The sequence below is a fragment of the Hippoglossus stenolepis genome, chromosome 11 (assembly GCF_022539355.2).
Source record: "Hippoglossus stenolepis isolate QCI-W04-F060 chromosome 11, HSTE1.2, whole genome shotgun sequence".
NCBI classification, from domain to species: domain Eukaryota; kingdom Metazoa; phylum Chordata; class Actinopteri; order Pleuronectiformes; family Pleuronectidae; genus Hippoglossus; species Hippoglossus stenolepis.
This window is the reverse complement of record NC_061493.1, coordinates 18,318,191-18,336,828: the sequence shown is the minus strand read 5'-3', so window position 1 is coordinate 18,336,828 and position 18,638 is coordinate 18,318,191. Positions and strand designations below refer to the sequence as shown.

The 18,638-nt window shown below is 38.9% G+C and overlaps 3 protein-coding genes across 4 annotated transcripts; 1 reads left to right on the top strand and 2 right to left on the bottom strand.

Annotated features, from left to right (window-relative positions):
- The first annotated feature begins 687 nt into the window (after positions 1-687).
- Positions 688-7,433, top strand: e2f5 (E2F transcription factor 5). Of its 2 annotated transcripts, XM_035169325.2 has the most exons (8): positions 689-998; positions 3,004-3,113; positions 3,319-3,480; positions 3,999-4,107; positions 4,527-4,848; positions 6,427-6,558; positions 6,784-6,822; positions 7,198-7,433. In XM_035169325.2, exons 1-8 carry the CDS (start codon positions 870-872, stop codon positions 7,272-7,274), a joined length of 1,080 nt encoding a protein of 359 aa, XP_035025216.2. In that variant the 5' UTR covers positions 689-869; the 3' UTR covers positions 7,275-7,433. The 2 variants fall into 2 exon arrangements, with proteins under 2 accessions (XP_035025217.2, XP_035025216.2); XM_035169326.2 differs by lacking the exon at positions 6,427-6,558 and having other exon boundaries at positions 688-998.
- A 947-nt stretch (positions 7,434-8,380) lies between these two features.
- On the bottom strand, positions 8,381-12,761 carry ackr4a (atypical chemokine receptor 4a). Its single transcript, XM_035169268.2, has 2 exons — positions 12,589-12,761; positions 8,381-10,605 (listed from the first exon to the last, which is right to left on the bottom strand). Exon 2 carries the CDS (start codon positions 10,597-10,599, stop codon positions 9,478-9,480), a length of 1,122 nt encoding a protein of 373 aa, XP_035025159.1. The 5' UTR covers positions 10,600-10,605; positions 12,589-12,761; the 3' UTR covers positions 8,381-9,477.
- A 665-nt stretch (positions 12,762-13,426) lies between these two features.
- LOC118117588 lies at positions 13,427-14,437 on the bottom strand. The gene is made up of 3 exons (XM_047342005.1): positions 14,229-14,437; positions 13,794-13,892; positions 13,427-13,640 (listed from the first exon to the last, which is right to left on the bottom strand). The coding sequence occupies exons 1-3, from the start codon at positions 14,346-14,348 to the stop codon at positions 13,581-13,583; spliced, it is 279 nt and encodes a 92-aa protein (XP_047197961.1). The 5' UTR covers positions 14,349-14,437; the 3' UTR covers positions 13,427-13,580.
- Positions 14,438-18,638: the final 4,201 nt, after the last annotated feature.

The following is an 18,638-nucleotide window of genomic DNA, read 5'->3' as shown; positions in this document are numbered from 1 at the left end:
ATAAATCTACAATGAGACTTAATTTTGCAACAGTCAAATGAGAATAGAAGACAACAGGCAAAGTAAAACCATTTACATTGCAAGAGGTATTTTATAATATTATTATTATATGATAAGTTATTCAAATATACTACATTTTAATGTTGTAATATTTAAATATACTGGGGGTAAATGCTTGGTGTGCTGCCCTTGAACAGTTTTATAAAATACATATAAATCATTAAGGGGAACTTTAACTGGATAAGTGTTTGCTCATCACACATGTTGAATAAACAAAGTTGAGCATTTGAAAATTATCTGAGAAGTCAGAATCTAATTCAGTAATGATGGATAATTTATATATTTTTAAAAGTGGCCATAATTTTGACTGTAATATTAACATTTTATTGTGATACCTTTTGACTTTTAAATGTAAAAAGTCAATAGTCTGGTTTATTTTTATTTTATTCATTTTACCCATTTGTACTATTTAACTTTTTATTTGTTTTATTATATTTATTGATATTTTTGGGCGGACACGTACAGATTCAGATTAGGGAGCGTTTGATCTGTGCTGGCAATGAGGGGTGTGCCCGGTTGGGGCTGGAAAAAAAAAATTGGGAAGGGCGGGGTCACACCCGGGACGAGGCGGTGCTTCACTGACGGGGTGCGCTTGGCGGAGCTGGACGGGGGTTACCGTGGCAACAGTAACCTCAACGTAACGTCCGTCGATTTAAAAAAGCTGCAGGTGCCTGCGTCGTCCCGCAGAGGAACCAGCCCGAAGAAGAAGAAGAAGAAGAAGGAAGAAGAGATGCTCGTAGCTCGAGCTGCGGATTCATAAACAAGTTTGACTTCACACACAGAAGAAGAAGAAGAAGAAGAAGGAGAAGATGGAGTTCGAGGCGCCGGGGACGGTTCGCTCCACGCCGAGTCGACACGAGAAAAGTTTGGGGCTCCTCACGATGAAGTTTGTGTGTCTGCTACAGGAAGCGAAGGATGGCGTCCTGGACCTGAAAGTGGTCAGTGACCCGGGGGGGGGACACAGCGGGTTCAGGGGCTTTGTTTTCAGGAGGAATTCATTGTGTTGATCCCGAGGCACCACCCGCCGCGAACAAAGGCTCAAACACAACCAGTCAGGTGCTGTGATTTGTTTTAACAGGTGGAGGAGCGAGCCGCCATTAGCCAGGCCGCCTCCTGCTGCTCCTCCTGCTGCTCCTGCTGCTCCTTCTGCTGCTCCTCTGGGGGTTCACTAACACTCAGTGGTAGAAAGCCACTCAGTACTAATACTAATACTGTCAATATCTCCATTAGCACGTAGTTCTTTACAGTGACAGCTTTGTAGTAGTTCTGGTGACGTTCATCTCTCTGCAGTTAACTTATTCTTGACTCATTTGGCCTTTTACTTGTCTATCTGTATATCTAAAGTACAGTTTAAAGGTACTTGATTGTTAGTATTTTAATTTTTTTGCTGTTTTATACTTGCACACGAGAGGAAAACCCCCATTTATCTGACAGCTGTGTTTTATCTTTCACATCAACACTCTACATTAAAAAAATCACAATAAGCTCATAAAATCAAGTGTCATATTAAAGAGTGAATCAGTGGATCCCAACATTTTAGCTTGTGAGTAAAAGTCACAAGTAAAAAATTGTTTTGTGGCAAGTAAAGAGTAAACGTTAGAGATTTGTCCACAAATCAAAAGGTTTGTTTTTCAGTTGTACCTCCTCTGAAGGGGTTGGGCATCACTTGACCAATAAGATATATAATTATACAATGTGCAAGCACGGTGAGGAAGTATAACACACAATTACCACAACCTTCACTCAGTAGAAGAAGTTTCCAAACTTAAAAGACAGAATAATTTGGTATTTATCATAATAATTTTCGATATCTACTGATATGAAACTGTTGACCTCCTAACACTTGTGGCTACATCGTCCGGCCACTATTGGTGATGTAATAATATCACTAAGTCAGATTTAACATTTCTCTCTCTAACAAGTATTTGATTTTTAAACACTGGGCACATTTTGCTGATAATACTGGTATTGCATGCATGACTTTTGTTTGTATTCGTGTTTTTACATTAACGTATTGACACTTTTATTAATGTAAAGAACCTGAATACCTCCTCCACTAAAAGCTTTATCACTTTTTGGAGGATGTGTGAATTTAACCCGAGAGACTTCTGGGATGTCCTGACGCCCACACTGGGAACCAGTAGAGCGAAACAAGTCTCTTTTAACACATCCTGTCTGTTAGAGCTGCAACAACCAGTCAATTAAAACATCAAATGATAAAGGGTGAAAAAACACAATTTTGTTGTTCCAACTTTTCCATTGATTTTGCTTTTCTCCTTTGGACTGCTGCTCAGACAAAAACAACAATATGTCAACATTTGTTGATGTTTTTTAAACTATCTAGAAGTTGATGGATAGATTCATTGATGAATGAAGTAATCATCAGTCGCACCCCAAGCTGCAGTGAGATGTGCCAACAAGCAGAAGTGCTTCCTTGAAAGTTTCCTTCTTGTCATCTCCCTAATGAATGTGTTTTCCTCTGGCTCAAATCCTAAGGTTTGAAAACCATTTACCTTTCAGCTCTCAGTATTTTGACAGGTGGATTCATCTCTGTCAGACCTACCTGAGGTGTCCTCTACAAATGTACATTCTTTCATTCTCAGTGATTAGTAGTTTTCCCTCTCTTCTTGCGCGCCAAAGCTGGCTAATGTTTAACCAGCAGGCTCCTCACACCATTTCCCTCCTCCTTCATCCTCTGCTATTGTATACATGTCCTCTTCAGCCAAGGCTTTGATTTGCTGCCTGTGCAGCTTAATTTGCCAAATCGTTCATTTGTTGGCTCCAATGAAGTCTCCTTTTTTTTTTTTTTTTTCATGCAGTGTTTGCTGCACAAATGTCGTGTTTTAATGCTAATGCCTGTTTCAAGTGTCTGTGATGAACCCTGTCAACAAGAATTCACATTCAGCTTCCACAGAGTAAGACCTTGTATGTGTGAATTAACAGGCTGCAGACAGTTTGGCAGTGAAGCAGAAGAGGAGGATATACGACATCACAAATGTCCTGGAAGGTGTGGGGCTGATTGAGAAGAAAAACAAGAACATTATCCAGTGGAGGTTTGAAAAGTGTTTTTCTATATGGTACAATCAGTGTCTTGTAGCTGCTGAATGTGAACTTTTTAAAGCTAAAGTTAAATGCTACTTCAGACATATTGCCATTTTATCAGCCGCATTGCTTACGATACCTCTAAACCTGCTACAACTGCTGATTTAAAACGCTGGTCGCTGACTTCTGTTGATGTCTCATCTTCCTCGAGTCCAGGGGTGAGAACACAGGGAGCCAAACTCAAGAGATGCTGGAGCAGGTGAAGGGTTTGAAGGCACAGATCTCTGAGCTCGAGGCCCAAGAGAAGGAGCTGGACAAGCAGAAGGCCTGGCTGGAGGAAAACATCAAACGCCTGAACCACGTTCCCATCACCAGCACATATCCTTTACTTCACATTTCAGTTTTTGTTAAAGTCAGTGTTTTCTTCATTTGCCCCATTCTGTAGTTTTGAGTTATTATTATTTCATGTTTAGGGGAAATCAAAACACCCAAATTCTCACATTGTAACATAACCTAAAAGCAACCTCCAGTTTTACTCATCCCATCGAGTGTTTAAAATGTCAATGACACTTTGTCTTCGGTGACATTTGAGTGAAATGTCACTTGGTCTACTCTGTAGTCTCAGTAGTTCGTAATTCAACTCCTCTTTGAGTCCCATTTATTCGTTTCATAGGGAAATAGAATCCCCTTTTAATCCTTTCAGCATTGTTTGAGTATTGAGCAGAGAAAATGCTATGAAGGAAGGATTACCGATATAATTGCTGTTGTCAGTGTCTTGTGAAATCGCGGTCAGGTTAATCCTAACGTCCCAAATGTGCAGACTTGTTTTTCCAGTTTATTGCCCACTTTCTCCTCCCATAAGTGATCCTGTTCCTGTTTCCTTAACACCTCTCCACTTACAAATTTGTGACACATGAAGACGTCTGCAGTGCCTTCAGCGGCGACACTCTTCTTGCTGTTGTGGCTCCTGCTGGGACGCAGCTGGAGGTTCCATTACCCGAAATGGTTGGTCACTTTTGCAAAAGCTCTCAATCCTCACCAGCATATTTTTTAACCAAACTTATTCCTGTTACCTCTGCCAAGGAGGTCATGTTTTTCACCCTTGCCCGTTAGTTTGTTGGTTGGTTTGTACTACAACGCTATGAACTGTGGGTAATTCCCTTTGGCAAAGTCTGCAGAAAGTGTGCAAAAGTGCCTTCACGCTCTTGACGTTTTCACAGTGGAACAGCCCTGACCCCTAATGGACTTATTTGGAATGTGCCTCAAAGTCTGAGTCCTTGAGGGTGGACAATGGGACTGGGCATAAAATGCTGAGGGAACCTGCAGAGTCATGTGCAAACAGTCACATGACCCACTGTGTATAACAGTAGAGATTAAAGCTGCTTTAACGATCGTGAGTTTATCACCATGTTGCTGCTCCACAGGGCCAGAGCGGTCAGAAGAGGTACCAGGTGAATCTACGCAGCCACTCGGCTCCCATCCAGGTCATGTTGATCAACAAAGATTCAGACTCCACGATACCCGTGGTGTTCTCGGTGCCGCCGACCGACGACATCTGTTCGATGCTGACCCCCCCCAGCACCCCCGCCAGCCTGCAGAGGTTCTCCCTCTCCTCTTCCATGTACTCCAGCTCCAACACCACTTCCTCCTTCTGCAGCCAGGACTCCCTCTGCTCAGACCACCAGATGGTGCTGCCAGAACATGAACTGCTGACGATGTCGTCCACCCCTCCTGATGTGCAGATGGGTAAGAACAGGGGTTTTGATATATGAGCACCACATACAACTTCTATTAACATTTAAAGACTTCACTCAGGCTGTGGTGAACATAATCTGAAAAAAATTGATATTTGTGCATAACGTTTAAACAAAATAATTTCAAAAAAAACAAGCCACAGCTTCATTAGCTTGGATTTCACCTATCCTGTTTGCACAGTATATCTAACAACAGTAAAAACTCAAATTCTGTGGGCATTGAATAAATAGTGTCCCATACAGAGAGATACTGTGAAAGACCATTTCATTTTCATGTTACAATTCCTCTGTCCTGACTTACCTGAGATAACATCCTCAACTGCACGAGAGAGGAGATGTTAAATGGAGTCCCTGTTGCTGCAATTCATTGAGTCAATATCACTTAGGTTCCGAGTCACATCACACGAGGTGTTGGATGTCCACAGTGACGCTGGCTGAGTGCACTAAGTGTTACGGTTAAATGAGATCAGAAATGGTGCAGAGAAATCCACACTGGTGTAGACTTGCACCAAATACCACTGGTAATATCCCTGATGAGAAGAAGTCTACTGGACATTCACACAAATGCCACATTATTAGTTAAACCGATGTCAAACTTCAGCTTCATATAAATACCACTTTATAATGTTGAGCTTTTTTTTAATAAACTTGACAGTGAATTATGATCATAGGGGCTGTAGTTTGTGATGCATTTTAATTTCAAATGCAATTACAATCAGAGGCAATTTTTCGAAACTGTGTTCTTAGTAACTCTCCCATGTCCAATAACTGAAACTAAATCATTGCTGACGAAAAAGAGGAAAGGAAAGCATTACGAAATGAAGCATGAGAACTTGATTTATTCATATGACTCACTGTCAACTGTCAGTACACCCTGACACGTTGAAACACGAAACATAGAAAGAAAAAAGTTCCTGCTTGTATCTACAAAACTCTGTCAGTCATGATGGCTTGACTGTTTAAAGCATGTTGTCGTAATAAATACAGACCATTTATGCGTGAATGACTAACTCATTCAGATCCAGGATTTCGAGGAAATGGATGAGTCAGTGCTGCTCTAATCATGTGTGATCAACATGCCAACAGACATCCCCTTTATATGTGAAACTGTCCTTTCAGAAACGCAGGAGGGAGTTTCGCTACTATTCATTAACGCAATTTGATAAAACAACAAACCAGACTTAAATCGTGTGATCATTAAGTGGCTTTGCAAAGAAATAGCCAAAGAATAGCTTATTTATTTTTTTACTTTTTGACAGAGACTGGTGAAAATAACAGTTACAAGTTATACAGAGCTTTGTGTAAGACTATTTCCTGGAGTCTGAATGCTAAGCTAACCAACAGATATGAGAGCAGTATCAATCACCTCATCCGACTCTTGGCAAATTAGCTTATTTCCTATAATCTTGTAATTGCTCCTCTCAGAGACTCCAGAGCTTCACTATTAGTGTTTCGGTCCTCGTCTAATGGTTCTGGGTCCAGATGTTTGAACCCTGTAATGTTGCAGGATTCCACTGATAAAAAGGACGTTACTGTTTAGTTGAGTATTCTCTTGGCCTGCTGCCTGCAGAGTGTCAGCCTGTGGCAGTGTTGGAGCAGAAGCGGATGGACCTGGTGGGCTCGGAGTTCCAGTCTGTGCTGGATGTGAACAGCCTGCTGGTGCTCAGCGCTGCTGGAGACAACATGAAGGACGACAGAGAGAGTAAGAGGATGTGAACCAGAAACAGACTTTATTCTGTAATCAGATCCAGCAGTGAGGCTCAGGCCTTTTGAACTGTCTCCGATCTGTAAAAGCTTTAGGATCTAAGCTTGCTTTAATTCAGCATTTTGATTCCGAGCTTCAGGACGAGACAGAATAATATATTTATACTTTGGTAGTGAACTTACTGTGAAACACAAAAACATGCTGATTTTTATTTTCTTGTAGCTGCTGTTGATCTGATTGATGAGCTCATGTCTGCTGATGGTAAGAATCTCAATTATTATTATAATAATAATAATACATGTATTTATTATTAAAGTTTAGACACCTGGTGAACAAACCAGTTTCACCGCTGTGAGACTCAGTGTGATTAGAAACGAAATCGGTTTCATTTGTTTCCCACGCTCAGCTGAGACGTTCATGGGACCTGCAGTCGACCTGTTTATCGCTGCAGCTCAGAGTTTATATTTAAACCACTAAAAGTCAGCAAATCTAACATTTTCAGGGGAGGTTAACATGTTCTTTTAACATGCTACCTGTCAATCGCACTGTATCCACGCCCCCAGTGCATACCGTGCGTAATCATCCATTTTACTCTATATCTGTCTCTGTCTCATTTAAGTTTCTCTCCTCACGCAGGAATGGACTACAGCTTCAATCTGGACGACAGCGAGGGAGTGTGTGACCTGTTCGACATGCAGATCCTAAATTACTGACGGCTGATATTGGACTCTCCTGTGAGCTTATACAATCTGTAAAGTCACCTCAAACACACCTTCCCCCAGTTTTGTTATAGTTGCATAGCTGATACTTTAACATCATTGTTATGTTTAAAAAAAAAAAAAAGCATACCGCACAAATAAGACTTCACAGCTGAGTACCAGAATATTTCAATTTACAACACTGCCTCCAGTCAACATAAAACAAAGTGCCTGAATGAAAAGAACTTAATATATATTTACTGAGCCAAGATTCACTATGTCGCAAGCGCGTCTTAAAAGTTTTACCATGTGGTTAAGTTACAACATTCCACAGGGAAATTTGGTGCCTTACTGGAAGAAATCCAGCACTGACCCTGTAGCATCCTACTGATTCTTTTCCATGTGAAGTTTGTATTTTTCCACATCCACTGAAAAGAGAATTGAAGACAACACATTTATTTCCTGCAGTTTATCAACGTTTGTGACTGTGACAGTGTTATTCGTCAGAGGATATTTACAAAAACATGTTCAGTATTGGCTTTTTTCCAATGTTGGATACAGGGTTGATGATCTAGTTCAGGGAAAGTATGTTTGTTTTCAAGGAAACCAAACTGTGTTAACAGATTTATAGTTATGTCATATTGTATTTAAGGACTGAATGTTTTGGTTACTTTTTGTAACCTTGTTCTTGTGAAAAATGCCAGAAAGTTTTCTTTTCTATTGTGTCACTGCCATTTGAGGCCAAGAGTTTTTTTGTCTTAAAATAATCTTTAGATTATTTTACATTTATGTATTTGAGATATTTTTAAAAAAATTTAATTTAAGAAAAGACAATTCTTTGTTCCAATTTGAAACTGAAGCTGGTTGACTGCCTTAATTGTAATTTAGAAAGTTAATTATCCATGTTTCTTATCTGACTCAATAAATATTACAAGCCTTAGGTGGCTTTTTGAATATTTATATATTTTTTTTTAAATACAAGAAGCCATGTTTTTGTTGCCATTTGTCATTTCTTTGCACATTTTCAATAAATGTATTTAATCTCAACGTAAGAACCTTTTCTTTTCTCACAAGTAATTATCATTGTTTGATTTGGAAATGAGGAAAGGAATCATTTCAACATGGTTTCTGTTTTGTTTATTATAGACCTTTGAAACACTCAGTGTAGCAGATGGTAAATCTCAGTGAAATGGTTTCCACATGAGACGACGCACATGCCAGAGCATGACTTGAAGAATCACTTCATCTTTACCAGCTGGGACACAGACATAACAAACAGCAAAACAGTGCATCTAATATTGGGATTTTAAAACACACTCATTAAACTATGTAGTTGGTATTTATGTTGAACTTACAGTAACAAGTGGATCTTTAAACTGGTTTGGAAAAGAACAACATCATTAGTGTTAAAGGAAAACATCTGTAATGATCAAACAAGATTTGCATCAATGAAAATACAATATTTTAGTGGTTTAATCATCTTCTCACAAAGAGGTTGTTTTTTACTCTCTTGTGGAGTTTGGCTTTCTGCTTGCAGGAAAATGTGAGGTGTACATGTGTTTCAAATATTCAGAAAGGAGGCTTCAGGAATCCAGGAAGCAACAAAATTGAGACTTAACCACATGAGAGGGAGTGAAATCCCACTGGGTTTCAATTTAATCTCATTTTCTGGAAGTCATGGTCTAAGCTAAGAGATCAGGGGCCACAGTGGGAGGAAAAGTGGAAGTAAATAGTTTGGTGTAAATGGCATGGAATCAAAAGTCCTGTCCTAGCACCCATACTTCCAATCATGAATACTTAGGTAGTGTATGCGCTCACGAGTATACAGGTCACACACAGTATCACACAGTATTAATGTGAATACTGATATCCAGAGTATTTTATAGTATTTCTGGACAAAAAACACATATTTCTGATTCTCTAGACTAAATTCTCTAGACTCTAGACTAAAAAAATAATTAAAAACAGTCCAAACAAACATTAAAGACATGTTTTTCATTCATTACTCACTTGACAGAAAAAATATAGTTGCTTGAAGCTATACATTAATACAGCAAATACATTTAAAATACCAACCTCTTATTTTTGACGTCGAGGGATATACATTTTTGTACTTAATGGGTTTCACACGTTTCCAATGCTGCTGTTTTCTACTCTTATGCTACTTATACTAAATATGTGATCCATGTGAAGATGTTCATTGTTGCACACTAGTAACTCATATTGAGAAAGTGTTTGTTGCTTGAGATGCGCTGTGGGAGTTAAATGACATCTCCATCCCTTCCCCCTCTGCAGACATGTCTTTTCTCCTCGTCCTCCTCTTTCTTCTCCCCTCACCAAACCTCTTTGCCAGTTTGGTCAGGTGCTGCCTGAAGGACGAGCCCACGAAGGTGTAGAGGATGGGGTTGAGGCAGCAGTGAGTGAGGGCCAGGCTCTTCGTCACCTGAACCGCCTTATCCAGCACTTTACTTGTCCCGCAGTGGGTCACCAGAGCGTAGACCGAGTCCATCATTCGGTAGACTTTCACCACATTGTAAGGCAGCTGTGTGACCACAAACACTCCCACCACTATTAGAAGAACACGCAGAGCTTTCCACTTCTTGTCTCTGCTTTCTACAGGGAGACCCTTCAGCGCTCGGGCCATGCTCCAGTAGCAGATCACCATGACCAAGAGGGGAACCAGGAAGCCCAGCAGCACCTCTGCTATCTCCAGGGCAGCTTTACCTCCTCTGCCCATAGACGGAGGGTAGACTGCCAGGCAGACGCTCCGATTAGAGCCCCACCTCACCTCGGAGACAATTAAATCAGGAAGACCAAGCATGAAAGCGGTTGCCCAGACGACGAAACACACCTTCCAACAGTGTCTCCTGCAAAACATCCTCTGCAGCCAGCTTCCTTGGTCCTTCCCTTGCGCCCTGGCTATAGCCAAGTGGCGGTCCAGGCTGATGCAGGCCAGCAGCAGCATACAGCAGGTGAAGTTGACTGTGTAGCAAGCCGACACCACCTTACACACGACCAACCCAAGCTCCCAGCCCCTCCGAGCGTCAGCGGCCCAGAACGGCAGCATGAAGAGCAGGAGCAGGTCGGCCACAGCCAGGTGGGTCAGGAATGCATCCATCGTGGTCCTCAGGCGTTTGTGGTAGGCGTACACGATCACGACTAAGCCGTTTCCCGCCAGTCCCACCACCAGACACATGGCGTACATGATGGGGAGGAAGTAGCCGGCAAAGGATCGGATGTCCGCCTTCTCGCATATGGTGGGGTAGTCATCGTAGCTGAAGTTGAAGCTGATGTTGTCATGGTAGTAGTAGTAGTAGTCATCGCCCACTTCAGTATCCATGCTAATCTGATAAAGTTGTGAGGGAAGACATTTTGGATTACTCGTCTTTATAGCTCTCCTCGTGCAACACGTGTCGAGTAACTTTGGAGAAAAGTAAGTTAGTACTCAGTTAACTAAAGGCAGAGTGAAAGTGAAGTGATAAATGTTGGTGGGATTAAGTAAATAAAAGTAAGATTCAAATCATCAGTTTGAATCTCCACACCTCTTAGTACTCTGCTAACTATCCGCACTAGATCATGTTTGGCTTAGCCAACATGAAACCAGAACTTCCAGGTTCTGTTCCAGATAAATGAAAACCTCATTCAAAATCTCACTGACATTGAACTACACTGTTAACTGAAATACAGCCTTGAAATTTATGTCATGTGGCTGAATTCATAAATTCTAATGCTGTTCAATCAAAACTTGTGTTTTTGGCCAAGCCTGAACAGCAGATCATGTCACACTGCGACTTCAGAGTCGAGGATTTCATAGTCTGGGAACTAAATGCATTTTAATTTGCAGCAAACTGCTACAACTACGTAACACAACAAAATAAGAACATTTAGGCAGCTTGTCTGTAGTAACTGCAGGATTAACAGTAGAGCTATAACCACATTGGAATCATGTGGTCTATAGCTCGTCACCCAAAACACTCATGTGAACACTTTCATCAAACTGAAACCAAATTTAAGATTAGTCATCAAAAACTTTTTTCTTTTAACAGGAACAGAAAAGACAAAATTGGCCACAGACGGAAACTTTATTTCTCATTTGACTGTTTCTTTAAACATTCAGCTTGAACAACACTTTGTACATCGGGAGAAACTTGGCAGCGTGATCATTTACTGGAAAGCCAATAGAGAGTGTCTGTATTTATTATTCTCATTACAATAAAGATTTCCACTGCACACTGAGCTATAACTAGAGATGCTCCAGAGAAGGAAAACGTATCTCTCATGTAAACCACTCCAACCTTTATTTATTTGTCTGGTTGTAGTCTTATTATTGTGTCTTGATGAAATCAGAGTGGACATCAGATGTTAACATCTGGTATGTCCTGACCTGCCCTCTTCCTCTCTGTTGCACCATCATCACAGAGATAAATAAATTGTTGGTTCTCCCTCTCTGTAGTGAAGGGCGGAGGAGGATAGATTCCATAACGGCCGCTTGTATAAACTATCACCTTCCCCTGGAGATCCCCCTGCTGACGTTGGTCCTCTGCATAAATGAATTCACTGAAGAGAAGATGAGTTGTTGAATAACTTCTAAACCTTCCCATATGCATCACTGTTTATTTAGCATTCTTTTTTAATCTGTGACCGCATGAAACCAAGTTTTATATTCCACCTTTACTTTATGGAAAAAGGGACCATGCACACTAGTTAACACAAGCAACAGTCCCTGCAGCGTGACGCATATTAAAGCATAAAAAACTTGTGCATATCTTCAATGACTGTATTAATTTGAATATATTTAAAGTAACAGTCCCACTATTGTATTATTGTATTATTATTAATGAAGCGGGTTAGTAGACATTTACTGTCATAGCTAGATCTTTTGTGTTGAGAAATCAATTTCAATCGTATTTCATAAACTCATCAAATGTTTGTGTGTAAAATATTAATCAGAAAAGTAACAATTTAATGCATCAGTAACAATAATCCTGTGATATTATATGTAAAGCAGTATGTTATTATGACAGTATCATTATGAATGTCAACATGTGCTGTTACACTACTATATTTGTACGCAGTGAAATACTTTTACTTGTGTAAGGGTACATCAGAATCATAAAGTATTTTCAAATACACCTGATTAACAGTAAAACAAACGAAGTATATAAATGAAAGAAACAGTCGGTGTTCTCTATGTTAAATCACAGTGTTCGTACAAGCAGGTATTTGAAGAGTTGGTGGAGCATCAGGAATCAAAAGCAGAGTTTAAAACGAAGCTGAAACCAAACTGCAGGAAAGATGAAGCAGCACGTATTGTCTGATTGATACTCACTGTGTTTCATTCACCTCTCAGTCCTGTGTGTCGACCCGATGCACAACAGACTAAATACTTTGTTGTGTGTCGACATTAGTTCTGAGCAGCAGAGGCTGCGTCTGGTGTGAATCAGCTGAGTGGGCGGGAGGTGAGGAAAACTGGCTTTATGCTTTTTGTCTGCCACAGTGGAAACACTGATTAATGCACGATCAACACTTCATCAAGTACTTTACAGTTTTGAGGGTCTAACATTTAATGTTTTCACTTTATACCATTTATTACTTAATTTCAGAGGGGAATATTGTACTTTTTACTCCACTTTATTTCATATCAATAAATAAAACCACATATAAAAATACATTCATTTCATATAAATATATAAAATAAAGCTCCTATAATTTATTAGGATGCATAACAAAGCACAAAGTGTATTACTGCTGTTAATAAAAATCAAAGCTGTGACTCCATCTTGTGGTCACATTATGCCAAACATGGAGAATAAGATAATGAGATTCTTTTCATGAACTACAGCAGCAGCTGTATCTCTGAAGACTGAAATGTTTAGTTTTAATTAGATGATATCAAACTGTTTAAATTATTGATATAGAAAAAAGTCAGTCAGGAATAGAAAAAAGTTCCCTACGTGTCAATTGCATGTGTATAGTGTGGAATTTAGGATGTAGTTTAGTATTCTACAGGACAGCTCCCTTTGTTGGTTAATGTTTAATTTACTGTTTTTTTTAAAGTGAGTTTGGATTATTCAAAGTCTCCACTTAGAAAACACTTGTTAGAAGAAGCAGAAATTATTTTAACCTCAAATGAGTGTGTGTCAAACAGAAAACCACACATGTCAATATCTGATTCATTTTTTTTATTTTGCATTAATACAAAAAAAAAGTATTTGTTCTGTGAGTGAGACAATTAGTAATATAGATTTCATATCATTGCAGTTACTGCAAAGCTTGTTTGATGGACAGCTCAAGTGGTACTTCTGGTTTCCATCACACTGATCACTGAAGTTTCTCTGCAGGACGTGGGATCTTTTCAAGCTTCTCCAAAGGATTGTAGGGCTAAACAGCAGGAGAGAAAGAGATGCACAATTATTTATCAAACAACAAACCACTGCGTCAGTTGTTATTAATCTTCTCATCAAAAGGTAGTTTCTGAATATATTGCACAAAACACAGGAGACGAAAAAAAAAAAAAACATAAAACAAGTTTACCTTTGGCAAAATGCCACATCCTCCATGAAAGTTCAGACATCCTCTAGGTTTCCTTGTTGTCTTGATATTTTTTCCCTCTCCTTTTCTTACCGGTCTTCTCTGTAACAAAAAGAGAAAAGTAATAGAGCATTATTATTCACAGAAAATCATCTCCTTTAACTGAGTTACATTTTTGCATAACATTTTTATTTCATAAGGGTTAGACAAACATGTAGGATTCCTTGGCTTTGGAAGAGTTTTGTGCTCTGCTGAGGGAAGTTTAAGAAAAAACTAAATCACTTAAATTTCCAACAGGATCAAAGGTTTTGCTCTTGCAGCTCTCTCTCTCTCTCTCTCTCTCTCTCTCTCTCTCTCTCTCTCTCTCTCTCTCTCTCTCTATCTGCACTCTAACAGTCTGATGAGAAAACTAGAGAAGCTCCTTGTCCATCATCTTACCTGAGGAGGAAGCTGTCTGAGATCATCTGTCTCCAGAGTGGCTGCATCAGAGGAAGTGAAGGTGGTGATGAGCAGGAAAACCTGCAGACACAACACGGCCAGCAGTAACTTTTTGTCCATGACTGATAAACTGAAGCGTCTGATGCAGCTGGGAATCACACACACTCTTTATTGTCACTGCCCAACAACGACTTTCATGTGAACAAAGAAGAACCAGCAACGGAATAACACAACATTATGTCATCAGCAAGATTACACAATTTATGAATCCGAAGTTTCACAATCATATTACACCACACCTTCATAGTAGAAAAACAAGATATTGCCTAGTTTACCTTGATTTAAACAAATATGTTAAATTAAAATGTTTAAAAGCACAGAAATCACTCACATTAAGCAGCAAATTTAATGAGTGATTAGTTATATCCAGTAATTGATTTAAAATATATATTTTTTTAATTGTTCAACCTTTTGTGTAAATGGTTAAATGCAAATGTAATTATAAATATTAAACAGATCTCCTTCCAGGGAAGAACATTGGAAACTAATAGATGCTACAAAGTCAGTGATGAATTGCATCAGATAATTGCTGTGCAATTCTCTATGTATTTTATTGGTCCCTATATTAAAATAGGTAAAATTAAAGAATACATATCATCTGTGGAGGGTTTCCAGTTTTGAACTGAGCAGCTCCCAGTTAAGTTAATATCAAGTTAAATTGTTGAATGAAAAACTCACACACAGACGATGGTTTAAGATCAGTTAACCAGAAATTTGATTGTAATTCAAAAATAGATGTAGCAATCTGTCTTACTTCACCTGTCTTACTAAATGATAACATTTCTGAGAAACTGGTTCCCTCTGCCCCTTCACTTGCAAAACATTTACATGGATGGATTACTACATACATCTTACATGCAATGATTGCATATTGGTATTTAGTATATTGTGGCATTTAGCGTTTGGTATCATATGTGCAGAGTGTTAGTATCTGTCGTGATAGAAAGGCATGAGCCTGATAGCTTCTTTTGATCTGCTGAAGGAAAAACTGACGGCCAGTAGCATAACACTTAAAATGACAAAGAACGGCTACAAGAGACACAAACAATGACAAAGAGAAACGACCGAACCGGTAATATTTGTATTTGCATGATGTGACTGTGATGAGGCTGCGTCTGGTGTGAATCAGCTGAGTGGGCGGGAGGTGAAGAAAACTGGCTTTATGCTTTTTGTCTGCCACAGTGGAAACACTGATTAATGCACGATCAACACTTCATCAAGTACTTCACAGTTTTGAGGGTCTAACATTCTACTTTAATGTTTTCACTTTATTCCATTTATTACTTAATTTCAGAGGGAAATATTGTACTTTTTACTCCACTTTATTTCATATCAATAAATAAAACAACATATACAAATACATTCGTTTCATATAAATATATAAACTGAAGCTCCTATAAGTTATTAGGATGCATAACAAAGCACAACGTGTATTACTGCTGTTAAAAAATATCAAAGCTGTGACTCCATCTTGTGGTCACTTTATGCCAAACATGGAGAAACAGATAATGAGATTCTTTTCATGAACTACAGCAGCAGCTGTTTCTCTGAAGACTGAAATGTTTAGATTTAATTAGATGATATCAAACTGTTTAAATTATTGATATAGAAACAAGTCAGTCAGGAATAGAAAAAAGTTCCCTACGTGTCATTTACATGTGTATAGTGTGAAATTTAGGATGTAGTTTAGTATTCTACAGGACAGCTCCCTCTGTTGGTTAATGTTTAATTTACTGTTGTTTTTAAAGTGAGTTTGGATTATTCAAAGTCTCCACTTAGAAAACACTTGTTAGAAGAAGCAGAAATTATTTTAACCTCAAATGAGTGTGTGTCAAACAGAAAACCACACATGTCAATATCTGATTCATTTATTTTTTATTTTGCATTAATTAAAAAAACGAGTATTTGTTCTGTGAGACGGACTAGTTTTTTTTTTGTTATTATTAGTAATATAGATTTCATAGCATGGCAGTTACTGCAAAGCTTGTTTGATGGACAGCTCAAGTGGTACTTCTGGTTTCCATCACACTGATCACTGAAGTTTCTCTGCAAGACGTAGGATCTTTTCAAGCTTCTCTTTTAAGATTGCGGTGCTAAACAGCAGGAGAGAAAGAGATCCACAATTATTTATCAAACAACAAACCACTGCGTCAGTTATTATTAATCTTCTCATCAAAAGGTACTTTCTGAATATATTGAACAAAACACAGGAGACGGAAAAACACAAACATATAACAAGTTTACCCTTGGTAAAAAGCTACATGCTCTTGGATATTTCTCACATCTGTTACGTCCTCTGAATCTTCTCTGTAACAAAAAGAGAAAAGTAATAGAGCATTATTATTTACTGAAAATCATCTCCTTAAACGGAGCTACATTTTTGCATAACAAACATGTAGGATTGCTTGGCTTTGGAAGAGTTGTGTGTTCTGCTGAGTGACGTTTAAAAAAAAAAAAAATCACTAAACTTTCAAACAGGATCAAAAGTTTTGCTCTTGCAGCTCTCTCTCTCTCTCTCTCTCTCTCTCTCTCTCTCTCTCTCTCTCTCTCTCTGAACAGTCTGATGAGAAAACACACATATTCTTACAAATCTAGAGAAGCTCCTCGTCCATCATCTTACCTGAGGAGGAAGCTGTCTGCGATCATCTGTCTCCAGAGTGGCTGCATCAGAGGAAGTGAAGGTGGTGATGAGCAGGAAAACCTGCAGACACAACACGGCCAGCAGTAACTTTTTGTCCATGACTGATAAACTGAAGCGTCTGATGCAGCTGGGAATCACACACACTCTTTATAGTCACTGCCCAACAACGACTTTCATGTGAACAAAGAGGAACCAGCAATGGAATAACACATCATTATGTCATCAATATTTCACTATTTATTAAGCTGAACTTTCACAATCATATTACACAAAAAAATATGTTAAATTAAAATATCTAAAAGCACGGAAATGCAACTTAACTGAGAAGTGATGACATTTAACAGCTCACATTAAGCAGCAAATTTAATAAGTGATTAATTATATCCAGTAATTGAATTAAAAACCTTTTGTGTAAATGGTTTAAATACAAATATAATTATAAATATTAAACAGATCTCCTTCCAGGGATGAACATTGGAAATTAATAGATGCCACAAATTCAGTGATGCATTGCATCAGATAATTGCTGTGCACTTCTCTATGTATTTTATTCGTCCCTCTAATAAAATAGGTCAAATGAAAGAATACATATCATGTAGTAATCTGTCTTACTTCATCTGTCTTACTAAAAGATAACATTTCTATTCAGTATATTGTGGCATTTAGCGTTGGATATCATATGTGCAAAGTGTTAGTATCTGTTGTGATAGAAAAGCATGAGCCTGATAGCTTCTTTTCATCTACTGAAGGAAAAACTGACGGCCAGTAGCATAACACTAAAAATGACAAAGAACGGCTACAAGAGACACAAAAAATGACAAAGAGGAACAACCGAACTGGTAGTATTTGTATTTGCGTGATGTGACGTCAGTGTGTGGTCTTCAACAGAAACACGTTGTAGTGGAAATTTATATCGAGATGTGAAATAATGAGTTTCTTAGACTGCAGAAAGCAGAAAGGAAATGTCTGCTGTGTGGCATCACTTGCTCCAGAAAGAGTGAATCAAACCCAGGAACAGTTGCACAGATAAAGGTCAACAGGAGGGGAAATTACCAAGTAAGGGCATGAACTTTGAGATGGCATCCGTCAAGTGCACAGAAAATAGTCAAAATAGTAGTAAGACATTGATCACAGTAGTAAGACATTGATCAGTGGAATTTTCCATTACACTCCCCACTTTTGATTATACAAGGATCACAAGAAAATAGTCAAGAAACACCATAATAAATATCAAATCATAGAAAAATATTGAAGAGTCTTCAACCCATGCACTTTACATACGTAGAGGGTCAACATCCACCATGGAGAGGTTCTAGAACATACGATGCATGGCGATGAGGACACAATAGGTAACTGCTGCTTTTTTTGTGCAAAGAAAAAAGTACTTTCCCATAATTGAGCAAGCATATAAAAAGAAAAATGGAAGGTGTAGTAGGAAATCAGGTTACACAACATCATCATTATCACACAAGTCTGTGGACGGAAGTGGAGAGGACGGAGGATCCACACCAATGTGGGGATGAGTGCAAAGAGAATCTCATAAGGTGAAAGATTAGACCTGGTTCGTTTCCTCATCCTCATGGACATCAGCACCAGAGGCAGGACCTTTGTCCATGTGAGACCTGTGTCTTCAGAGCACTTTGCAAGCTTAGTTTTGAGTGTGCTGTTCTCTCGTTCCACAGCTCCACCACTGGCTGGATGATATGCAC